The sequence below is a fragment of the Bombus pascuorum genome, chromosome 5 (assembly GCF_905332965.1).
Source record: "Bombus pascuorum chromosome 5, iyBomPasc1.1, whole genome shotgun sequence".
In the NCBI taxonomy this organism is placed as follows: Eukaryota; Metazoa; Arthropoda; class Insecta; order Hymenoptera; family Apidae; genus Bombus; species Bombus pascuorum.
In genome coordinates this window covers 2,964-15,216 of record NC_083492.1, presented here as the reverse complement: position 1 = coordinate 15,216, position 12,253 = coordinate 2,964, and the positions used below count along the sequence as shown (strand labels likewise).

The 12,253-nt window shown below is 60.5% G+C and overlaps 1 protein-coding gene across 1 annotated transcript; it reads left to right on the top strand.

Annotated features, from left to right (window-relative positions):
* Positions 1-4,903: 4,903 nt before the first annotated feature.
* Positions 4,904-10,628, top strand: LOC132907085 (uncharacterized). Its single transcript, XM_060959829.1, has 2 exons — positions 4,904-7,312; positions 7,368-10,628. Exons 1-2 carry the CDS (start codon positions 4,904-4,906, stop codon positions 10,626-10,628), a joined length of 5,670 nt encoding a protein of 1,889 aa, XP_060815812.1.
* Positions 10,629-12,253: the final 1,625 nt, after the last annotated feature.

Genomic DNA, 12,253 nt, shown 5'->3' with positions numbered 1-12,253 from the left:
TGGACAACTCTTTGGATTCATAGGTCGCCCAAGGACACCTCTTGTCTTGGTGACTACTCGACGACTGCTCGTCGTTTGCCTCGAATCGCGGGCGTTGTCATCACGCTGGTGATACCTGTGAATCTGTTGACGATCGAGTCGCAGGTCCGCAATCCTGTCCGATTGGTACTTCGGTACTTGGACGGCGACTTGCATTTCACGTCCTCTGTAATTCTGATCGAACCCGTGGGGGTGGACCCTACAGTGCTGTTGGGGCCTTGCCTTTGCAATACTGTTCAGCGGTCCCTCCCCGAGTCCAACATGTTCCGTTGGAGTGCGTTAAATCGCAGGCCCATTTGCTGGTCACTGGTATCATCGGTAAGTGCCATCGACCGTAATCACGCTGGTGATACCTGTAAATCTGTTGACGATTGAGTCGCGGCTCCGCAATGCTGTCCGATTGGTACTTCGGTACTTGGACAGGGACCTGCATTTCACGTCCTCCGTAATTCTGATCGAACCCCTGGGGGTGGACCCCACTGTGCTGTTGGGGCCTTGCCTTTGTAATACTGTTCAGCGGTCCCTCCCCGAGTTCAACATGTTTCGTTGGAGTGTTATAAATCGCAGGCCCATTTGCTGGTCACTGGTATCATCGGTAAGTGCCATCGACCGTGATAAGATCCAAACGGTGTGACAGGAATCGGGCGAAGGTCAATGCTTGGGTTAGGCTGAACCTTAGCGTTAGGGTTTCTTTCGTTCCAAGTTAGATAAATGTACCTTTGATACGGAATGTTGCCGATAGGGTTGCGAATTATTGTACGATGTTTGTACCGATCGATGTAATCTTTGTGTGTGAGATACATGTTGCGTTGTGTGGGAGATAGATATTGCGTCGGGTAAGCTTTGTTTTACGTTTGTAAAGATTCGTGTAACCGCTGCGTTGGAGATATATGTTTCGCAGTTAGGCTACGAAACAGCTATCTCTTTACGCAGGCCCATGATCACGTAGAGTCAGAACTCGACATTCCTGCCAACAGGTTGAACGTCGAGACCGATGCATAATGTCAAACAAATCATGGGCGGGTCTCGTGCGTAGTCACCTCCACGTGGTGAGACCTGGTAATTGGCATCGTTTTCCAAAAAAAAAAAAATTAATCAGTTGATTAATCTTTGGAAAACGATACCAAGCTAAGAATTACGCACCAGCCCAGTTTGGGTCACCAAACGCCGCGAAAAGAATTTTGCATGATCTAGACTGAACTGCAACGTGGGACCACATTTTACAGTGTTGGACTCCGTTGGACAGCGTTGAACAACGTTGTGGAGAGTTGGAAAAGCATTCTACGGGGTTCGACATCGTGGGAGGACGTTCCACAACGAAGTGGAGTGTTGGAAAACCATTCTACGCGATCGGAAATCGCTGGAGAGCCTTCCACAACGTTGTGGAGTGTTGGAAAAACATTCTGCGGAATTGGACATTGTTGGAGAGCCTTCCACAACGTTGTGGAAGGTTGGCAAACCATTCTGCGGGATTGGGGTTAGGTTGGGGTTAGGTTGGGGTTAGGTTCCCCCTCCTCGCCGATGGAAACTGAAGGAGAGGGACGGGGACATGCTTCGGGCAACGGCCACCGTAGCGGCTTGGTGCTGGGACGCGAAGAGGAACAAGAACCGAGGCAACGTGGACGGGGAGGCGCAGGAATTGGGAGAATGGATGAGGAGAGCCTGCGACGCCTCCATGCCGCGAACCAGCGCCGGGTCTAGGCGCGACAACAGCAGCGTCTACTGGTGGTCGCGGGAGATCGCGGACCTGCGAGACGACTGCCACAGAGCCCGCAGGCTGCTCGCCAGGGCGAGAAGAAGAGGGCGGAACCGCAACGAAGAGGAGATCCTCGAGAGGTACAGGGCCCACAGAGAGGCCAGAATGGCCCTGCAAAGGGCCATAAAGGAAGCGAAAGAGGCGTCGTGGAAACGGCTGTTGGAATCCGTGGAATCCGATCCATGGGGAAGACCGTACAAGACGGTGCTGAAGAAACTCAGGCCGGCGGCTCCCCCGATAACCGAGAACATGGATCGGGAACTACTAGCACGGGTGATCGACACGCTGTTCCCACGACCGGAAGAAGAAGGAGGCGAAGAGGAGGAAGACTCCCCGAGGCGCCGCGAGGATACGGAACAGGCCCCCCCGGAGGAGAGGGGATGCACTCGGAGCGGCGGCGGCGGACCGGCGACGGATCAACCCGGAGCGCACATAACGAGGGAGGAACTGGAAGCAGCCACCAAGAAGATGGCTGCCAAGGACGTGGCGCCGGGGCCGGACGGAATCCCCGGGCGGGTGTGGGCGGAGACCATGGACATCATGGCCCCCCGCCTGCTGCATCTGTACAACAGGTGCCTGAGGGAAGGCGCATACCCCCGGGCGTGGAAGGTGGCGAGGCTGGTGCTGCTGAGGAAGGAGGGTCGACCGCCGGAGTCCCCATCGGCGTACAGGCCGATATGCCTCCTGGACGAGGTGGGCAAGCTCTTCGAGAGAGTAATCGCCTCCCGTCTGGGGGCGCACATGGAGTCCAGGGTACCAGGCTGGCACGACAACCAGTTCGGGTTCCGTCGCGGGAGGTCCACCATCGACGCGATCCGCAGATTGAGAGAGGGGGTGGAGAGAGTGGTGGCTCGAGAAGGGATCGCGATAGCGGTCTCCCTGGACATCACCAACGCCTTCAACTCGATCCCGTGGAGCAAGATCAGAGAGGCCCTGCGATTCTTCGAGGTTCCGGGGTACCTCCGGAGGATAATCGGGGCATACCTCCGGGAGAGGTGGATAACGTACAGATCCACGGAGGGAGAGGAGAGAAGAGCGGTGGAGCGCGGAGTGCCGCAGGGCTCGGTCCTGGGACCGATGCTGTGGATAACCGCCTACGACTACGTGCTCCGCACCCCGATGCCCGGAAGCACGGGACTGATCTGCTACGCGGACGACACCCTGGTCGTGGCAGGAGGGCGCTGGTGGTACGAGACGGCGGAGGCTGCCACGGAGGCCACCCGGCGAGCGGCGAGGGCCATCGGAGAACTGGGGCTGAAGGTCGCTCCGGCCAAGACGGAGGCGCTCGGGTTCTACGACAGAAGACGCAGAGGACCGCCCCCGGATGGACTGACGATCGACGTGGACGGGGTAGGGGTCCGGGTGGGGAGCCAACTGAGGTACCTTGGCCTCATCATCGACGACCAATGGTCGTTCGAGCCCCACTTCGAGAGCCTCGCCCCGAAGGTGGCGGCAGCGGCCAACGCCCTGTGCGGCATCCTCCCGAACATCGGAGGCGCCGGGAGAGCGGTGCGCAGGCTGTACGACGGGGTGGTCAGAGCCCGAGCGATGTACGGTGCGCCCATCTGGGCGAGGGATCTGGCCGCGAGCAGGCGAAGTCAGGCACTCCTGCGGGCGGTTCAACGCACCACCGCTCTGAGGATAGCGAGAGGGTACAGGACGGTGTCGCACGCGTCCGCGACCGTCCTGGCGGCATCCCCTCCATACGCGTTGCAAGCCCTGGCCCTTCAAAAGGTGTACGGAGCCACGAGAGTCAGGGACGGGGATCGAGACGAAGACCCTCTGCAGGTGAGGAAGGAGATAGAAGAGGAGACATGGGAGAGATGGCGGCTCCTACTGGAGAAGGAGGCGAGGAAGACGTCCCACCGCGCGGTAGACGCGGTTCTGCCCGTCTGGGACAGGTGGAAGGAAGCGCGGGGCGTTCCGCTGACCTACAGGCTGACCCAGGTGCTCACCGGGCACGGAGTGTTCGGGGAGTTCCTGAAGAAGATTCGGAAGGAGGTGACCAACATCTGTCACCACTGCGGGGAGGCGGAGGACAACGCCCAGCACACTCTGCAGCACTGCCCCGCGTGGGCCATGCAGAGACACACCCTGACGGTGAAGATCGGGGACGACCTGTCCCCGAGGAGGATCGTGGAGGCGCTGCTACGTAGCCGGTCGGACTACGAGGCAGTGAGGGACTTTTGCGAGCAAATCATGCTCGCGAAGGAGCGGGCGGAGCGGCTCAGGGTCCGAGCCGAGCACCCGGCAAGGATACGACGCGAGAGAAGTGGGCGCAACGGGGGGAGGCCGCCATCTCCCCCAACGGATCAGGAAACAAGAAGAGGAATATGACCTCGGGGTTGGCTGCCCCGGGGGTCACAGCGAAGCATCCCCTCCGCACTAGGAGGGAAGACGATGAGAGGAGGGCTTACAGGAGATTTTCAACCGTGATACCCCTGGGCCCTCTTCTTCCCTGTGCGTACGAGCAGCCACGTGGTGGTTTTAGTCGGTAAGAGTCCGACACTACCCGACTCCCATCGGGGGGAGGGTGTCCATGAGGATTTCCCCACGTAAAAAAAAAAAAAAAAAAAAAAAAAAAAAAAAGGTTGGGGTTAGGTTGGGGTTAGGTTGGGGTTAGGTTGGGGTTAGGTTGGGGTTAGGTTGGGGTTAGGTTGGGGTTAGGTTGGGGTTAGGTTGGGGTTAGGTTGGGGTTAGGTTGGGGTTAGGTTGGGGTTAGGTTGGGGTTAGGTTGGGGTTAGGTTGGGGTTAGGTTGGGGTTAGGTTGGGGAGCACGAGGCGGGTATGGGTTCTCAGTGCGTAGCATCATGCCCTGAGAAACCCCGATGTATCTGATGTTCACCTATAGTCGGGTGGCGGCTGGTCGGCGCTGTGGCGCCCGTCAGATCGCTGATCCGGTGCGGAGAACTTCGGAGAAGTTGGTGGGCCCATATCTGTCAAGACCACTCACCTCACCTTCACGTGGGGCTCCCCGTCATCCTGCATCGGTCCCGACCGGGGTAGGGTGCGAAAGAGTGAGTGGCAAAGCAAACGAGGGCATGGCTCGTCAACCATGCACCTGATGAAGAAGGAAGGAGGAAGGAGGAAGAAGAAGAAAGAAAAAATATGGATATGAAGGATAACCAAGAAATCGACGTTTACGGTGCAGGGGAGGGATACCCCAGTACCGGCGCAGGAGTGGGTGGTCAAGCGGGCCCCACTGCGTCGTTAGCTAGCGACCGTGGCCGTGTGGGGGTGGGCCACCGGGCCCCCATACGCGTAAACGCGTCCGGTGAAGAAATGGAAGACGTCGCGATGGAGGAGACCCGCGAGGGTGGGCCTCCCGCAAGGACAAAAGCGAACAACATCGAAGCGGCAAAGAACCGCGGAAGAAGCGGGGAGAGAAAAGCGGAGAGGGCGGGACCCGAGGACAGGAGAAGAAGCAACAGCCGGGGAGGGAAACCGACACCGACGCCGTCGCACGCCCCGCTCGCGGTCCCGTCAACCCCGCTTCCAACCGCAGCGGAGCACAACGGCAACATGTTCCAGACGTTCAAAATCCCCAAGAACGTCAGGGACAAAGTGAAAGCGCAAGATGGGCACAGGTCCATAGACGGCTCGATAGAGCCGTCTCAGATGAGAAAGGAGTCGACCTCGGAAGGCAGATCGGAGGACGAGGAGTCAATGGCCTCGGTCACCTGGAGGGGCAAGAAGAGAAAAATAACGAAAGTGACTCCAGAGGTGTCGGACCGAATGAGGAACGTTATCCAAGGGTCCTCACCGAGAGACGTGGACGCCGAAGTACGGCGACATCAGGCCGAGGTCCTGAAGGTGGCGGCGACGTCCTCCAACCTCAAGGGGACGTACGTCAAAACCCTCAAGGACGCGGTCGAGTACACCGTCGCGGCATGGTCCCACCAAACAACCACCTCCCGGGTGCCAGACTTCCTGGAAGAAAGGAAGAAGAGGGAGGCGCTGGAAAGAGAGGTGGAAAGCCTGAAGAGGAGGAACGAGGAGTTGGAACAAAGGATAGACAGGTTCCTGAAAGGCACGGCCGAGACAGCGGCGCCGTCCCCGACGGAGGCGCAGGCTCCCCGGAGCAGCGGGAGGGCCAAGGACGACATCGGAGCAGAAATAGAGATGCTAAAGAAGTCGATAAGCAGCCTCGGCCCATCCCTGTTGGGGACCCTGAGGGAAGAGCTCAGGGAAGCCCTCAGGGGAACGGGCCTGCTGAGACAAGCGACAGGAGGGAACAACAGCGGCGACAAAGAGCGGACGACGATGCCGCGGACGGCGAGCCCGAAGCCTCCCCAACAACCCCCGCAATCCTCCCAACCCTCTCAACAGCAAGAGGGACAGGGACAGGAGACGGACGGGGAATGGAGGACCATGGTCTCGCGGAATGCGAGACGGAAGGCCAGGGAACAGAGGAGGAAAGAAGCGGGCCACGGCGCCCCCCTCCCCATCGCGCCACAAACTAGCAGGCCGAGATCGGCGGTGGGACCAGCCGGGCAACCGCCAAGGACGACCCCCGCCGCATTAGGTGGAGGGGAAAGGAGGAGAGAAAGAAACGGAGAGAAGAAGACAGGAGCCCAACCGGCGAAACGGACGTACGCGACGGTGGCGGGCAGGGCGGGATCGGCGGTCGTGCGGCCAGCACTCCGACCCCCCCCAACGTCATCGGCGGTAACGCTCACGCTGAGGGACGGGGCTCCGAAGACGTACGAGGAGATCCTGGCGGAGGCGAGACGGGACAAGACCCTCCAGAAATGCGGACTGGAGTACGTCCGAACGAGAAAGGCGGCGACCGGGGCCATGGTGATCAATATCCCGGACGACGCCGGCATGAGCAAGGCCACGCAGTTGGCGTCGCGATTAGCCGGGGTATTGGACCCCTCCACCGTCAGAGTATCAGTCCCGGTACCGACGGCCGAGATCAAATTGGTGGGGGTCGACATATCCCTTAACGAGGAGGAACTGCTGGAGGAGCTGTCCAGGGCGGCGGACTGCCAGCCCCGCGACGTCAGAGCATGGAGCGCGGGAACATCTAGAAGCGGCATGGGGATATTCTACGCCAAGTGCCCCGTGGCCGGAGCCCGTAAACTGGCTCAAGCGGGGAGGGTCACACTGGGGTGGACCAGGGCAAAGGTGATCGCACTCCCCAGGAGACCGCTCCAGTGTTTCCGATGCCTTGAGGTGGGCCACATGGCGGCGATGTGCGTCTCCCCGGTGAGAAGAACCCATCTGTGTTTCCGGTGCGGAGAAGAGGGGCACAGGGCGAGGAACTGCACGGCCGCATCGCCGAGATGCCCCATCTGCGAGGCAAAAGGAGCCCCGTCAAAACACAGGATGGGAAGCGCGGCGTGCAAACCACCGGAGGTAGGACCATCCGGAAGGAGAAGGGCGCGGAGAACGGCGATGGCCAAGGCAGCAGAGGCCACGGCGACAACCACGAGCAAGGGCGTCACCGGAGCCGCGGAGCAGGCCAGCCTGTCGAGCAACCCACCAGTCGGAGGGAAGGATAGCACCATCGGAGTGAGTGGCCCGGGGGAGGCCATGGAGGTGACCGAGTAAATTCCGGGTCCTCCAGTGTAACTTGGGCAGAGCCGGAAGGGCCCAGGACCTGCTCTACCAGTCCATCCGGGAGAGCGGGACCGACGTGGCGGTGGTGGCGGAGCCGTACAACATCCCCGCATCCCCCCAATGGGCGGGAGATCTAAGCGGATGGGTCGCCATCACTTGGCCGTGTACCTCGGGAGTCTCCGGGCGAGTCGCGGAAAGAGGCAACGGGTTCGTGGCGGTCGAATGGACGGACCTCGTGGTGGTGGGGGTATACATCTCTCCCAACTGCGACATCCGGGCGTTCGAGGACCTACTGGACGAGATGGGAGAGTGCGTAAGGAGGCTTCTCCCCCGACAGGTGCTCGTACTGGGGGACTTCAACGCCCACTCCACGACGTGGGGCAACGACAGAACCACCACGAGAGGCAGAGAACTGGCGGACTGGGCCGCGGGTCTCGGTCTCGTGCTGGTCAACAGAGGCTCGGAGTCCACATACGTGGGGCGGAGAGGAGCGTCGGTCATAGATCTGACGTGGGCGACGCAGAGGCTCCACCCCAGAATAAGGAACTGGCGGGTGGCCGTAGAGATGGAAACGCTAGCGGACCACCTCTACGTGCTAATGGACATCGAACCCGCCAAGAGAAGCACGAGCGGCGACAACAACAACAACGTCGAGGGAAGGACATCGAGCCGCCCGGGGCTGCCCCCTCCTCGCCGATGGAAACTGAAGGAGAGGGACGGGGACATGCTTCGGGCAACGGCCACCGTAGCGGCTTGGTGCTGGGACGCGAAGAGGAACAAGAACCGAGGCAACGTGGACGGGGAGGCGCAGGAATTGGGAGAATGGATGAGGAGAGCCTGCGACGCCTCCATGCCGCGAACCAGCGCCGGGTCCAGGCGCGACAACAGCAGCGTCTACTGGTGGTCGCGGGAGATCGCGGACCTGCGAGACGACTGCCACAGAGCCCGCAGGCTGCTCGCTAGGGCGAGAAGAAGAGGGCGGAACCGCAACGAAGAGGAGATCCTCGAGAGGTACAGGGCCCACAGAGAAGCCAGAATGGCCCTGCAAAGGGCCATAAAGGAAGCGAAAGAGGCGTCGTGGAAACGGCTGTTGGAATCCGTGGAATCCGATCCATGGGGAAGACCGTACAAGACGGTGCTGAGAAAACTCAGGCCGGCGGCTCCCCCGATAACCGAGAACATGGATCGGGAACTACTAGCACGGGTGATCGACACGCTGTTCCCACGACCGGAAGAAGAAGGAGGCGAAGAGGGGGAAGACTCCCCGAGGCGCCAGGAGGATACGGAACAGGCCCCTCCAGAGGAGAGGGGATGCACTCGGAGCGGCGGCGGCGGACCGGCGATGGATCAACCCGGAGCGCACATAACGAGGGAGGAACTGGAAGCAGCCACCAAGAAGATGGCTGCCAAGGACGTGGCGCCGGGGCCGGACGGAATCCCCGGGCGGGTGTGGGCGGAGACCATGGACATCATGGCCCCCCGCCTGCTGCATCTGTACAACAGGTGCCTGAGGGAAGGCGCATACCCCCGGGCGTGGAAGGTGGCGAGGCTGGTGCTGCTGAGGAAGGAGGGTCGACCGCCGGAGTCCCCATCGGCGTACAGGCCGATATGCCTCCTGGACGAGGTGGGCAAGCTCTTCGAGAGAGTAATCGCCTCCCGTCTGGGGGCGCACATGGAGTCCAGGGTACCAGGCTGGCACGACAACCAGTTCGGGTTCCGTCGCGGGAGGTCCACCATCGACGCGATCCGCAGATTGAGAGAGGGGGTGGAGAGAGTGGTGGCTCGAGAAGGGATCGCGATAGCGGTCTCCCTGGACATCACCAACGCCTTCAACTCGATCCCGTGGAGCAAGATCAGAGAGGCCCTGCGATTCTTCGAGGTTCCGGGGTACCTCCGGAGGATAATCGGGGCATACCTCCGGGAGAGGTGGATAACGTACAGATCCACGGAGGGAGAGGAGAGAAGAGCGGTGGAGCGCGGAGTGCCGCAGGGCTCGGTCCTGGGACCGATGCTGTGGATAACCGCCTACGACTACGTGCTCCGCACCCCGATGCCCGGAAGCACGGGACTGATTTGCTACGCGGACGACACCCTGGTCGTGGCAGGAGGGCGCTGGTGGTACGAGACGGCGGAGGCTGCCACGGAGGCCACCCGGCGAGCGGCGAGGGCCATCGGAGAACTGGGGCTGAAGGTCGCCGCGGCCAAGACGGAGGCGCTCGGGTTCCACGACGGAAGACGCAGAGGACCGCCCCCGGATGGACTGACGATCGACGTGGACGGGGTAGGGGTCCGGGTGGGGAGCCAACTGAGGTACCTTGGCCTCATCATCGACGACCAATGGTCGTTCGAGCCCCACTTCGAGAGCCTCGCCCCAAAGGTGGCGGCAGCGGCCAACGCCCTGTGCGGCATCCTCCCGAACATCGGAGGCGCCGGGAGAGGGGTGCGCAGGCTGTACGACGGGGTGGTCAGAGCCCGAGCGATGTACGGTGCGCCCATCTGGGCGAGGGATCTGGCCGCGAGCAGGCGAAGTCAGGCACTCCTGCGGGCGGTTCAACGCACCACCGCTCTGAGGATAGCGAGAGGGTACAGGACGGTGTCGCACGCGTCCGCGACCGTCCTGGCGGCATCCCCTCCATACGCGTTGCAAGCCCTGGCCCTTCAAAAGGTGTACGGAGCCACGAGAGTCAGGGACGGGGATCGAGACGAAGACCCTCTGCAGGTGAGGAAGGAGATAGAAGAGGAGACATGGGAGAGATGGCGGCTCCTACTGGAGAAGGAGGCGAGGAAGACGTCCCACCGCGCGGTAGACGCGGTTCTGCCCGTCTGGGACAGGTGGAAGGAAGCGCGGGGCGTTCCGCTGACCTACAGGCTGACCCAGGTGCTCACCGGGCACGGAGTGTTCGGGGAGTTCCTGAAGAAGATTCGGAAGGAGGTGACCAACATCTGTCACCACTGCGGGGAGGCGGAGGACAACGCCCAGCACACTCTGCAGCACTGCCCCGCGTGGGCCATGCAGAGACACACCCTGACGGTGAAGATCGGGGACGACCTGTCCCCGAGGAGGATCGTGGAGGCGCTGCTACGTAGCCGGTCGGACTACGAGGCAGTGAGGGACTTTTGCGAGCAAATCATGCTCGCGAAGGAGCGGGCGGAGCGGCTCAGGGTCCGAGCCGAGCACCCGGCAAGGATACGACGCGAGAGAAGTGGGCGCAACGGGGGGAGGCCGCCATCTCCCCCAACGGATCAGGAAACAAGAAGAGGAATATGACCTCGGGGTTGGCTGCCCCGGGGGTCACAGCGAAGCATCCCCTCCGCACTAGGAGGGAAGACGATGAGAGGAGGGCTTACAGGAGATTTTCAACCATGATACCCCTGGGTCCTCCTCCCTGTGCGTACGAGCAGCCACGTGGTGGTTTTAGTCGGTAAGAGTCCGACACTACCCGACTCCCATTGGGGGGAGGGTGTCCATGAGGATTTCCCCACGTAAAAAAAAAAAAAAAAAAAAAAAAGGTTGGGGTTAGGTTGGGGTTAGGTTGGGGTTAGGTTGGGGTTAGGTTGGGGTTAGGTTGGGGTTAGGTTGGGGTTAGGTTGGGGTTAGGTTGGGGTTAGGTTGGGGTTAGGTTGGGGTTAGGTTGGGGTTAGGTTGGGGTTAGGTTGGGGTTAGGTTGGGGTTAGGTTGGGGTTAGGTTGGGGTTAGGTTGGGGTTAGGTTGGGGTTAGGTTGGGGTTAGGTTGGGGTTAGGTTGGGGTTAGGTTGGGGTTAGGTTGGGGTTAGGTTGGGGTTAGGTTGGGGTTAGGTTGGGGTTAGGTTGGGGTTAGGTTGGGGTTAGGTTGGGGTTAGGTTGGGGTTAGGTTGGGGTTAGGTTGGGGTTAGGTTGGGGTTAGGTTGGGGTTAGGTTGGGGTTAGGTTGGGGTTAGGTTGGGGTTAGGTTGGGGTTAGGTTGGGGTTAGGTTGGGGTTAGGTTGGGGTTAGGTTGGGGTTAGGTTGGGGTTAGGTTGGGGTTAGGTTGGGGTTAGGTTGGGGTTAGGTTGGGGTTAGGTTGGGGTTAGGTTGGGGTTAGGTTGGGGTTAGGTTGGGGTTAGGTTGGGGTTAGGTTGGGGTTAGGTTGGGGTTAGGTTGGGGTTAGGTTGGGGTTAGGTTGGGGTTAGGTTGGGGTTAGGTTGGGGTTAGGTTGGGGTTAGGTTGGGGTTAGGTTGGGGTTAGGTTGGGGTTAGGTTGGGGTTAGGTTGGGGTTAGGTTGGGGTTAGGTTGGGGTTAGGTTGGGGTTAGGTTGGGGTTAGGTTGGGGTTAGGTTGGGGTTAGGTTGGGGTTAGGTTGGGGTTAGGTTGGGGTTAGGTTGGGGTTAGGTTGGGGTTAGGTTGGGGTTAGGTTGGGGTTAGGTTGGGGTTAGGTTGGGGTTAGGTTGGGGTTAGGTTGGGGTTAGGTTGGGGTTAGGTTGGGGTTAGGTTGGGGTTAGGTTGGGGTTAGGTTGGGGTTAGGTTGGGGTTAGGTTGGGGTTAGGTTGGGGTTAGGTTGGGGTTAGGTTGGGGTTAGGTTGGGGTTAGGTTGGGGTTAGGTTGGGGTTAGGTTGGGGTTAGGTTGGGGTTAGGTTGGGGTTAGGTTGGGGTTAGGTTGGGGTTAGGTTGGGGTTAGGTTGGGGTTAGGTTGGGGTTAGGTTGGGGTTAGGTTGGGGTTAGGTTGGGGTTAGGTTGGGGTTAGGTTGGGGTTAGGTTGGGGTTAGGTTGGGGTTAGGTTGGGGTTAGGTTGGGGTTAGGTTGGGGTTAGGTTGGGGTTAGGTTGGGGTTAGGTTGGGGTTAGGTTGGGGTTAGGTTGGGGTTAGGTTGGGGTTAGGTTGGGGTTAGGTTGGGGTTAGGTTGGGGTTAGGTTGGGGTTAGGTTGGGGTTAGGTTGGGGT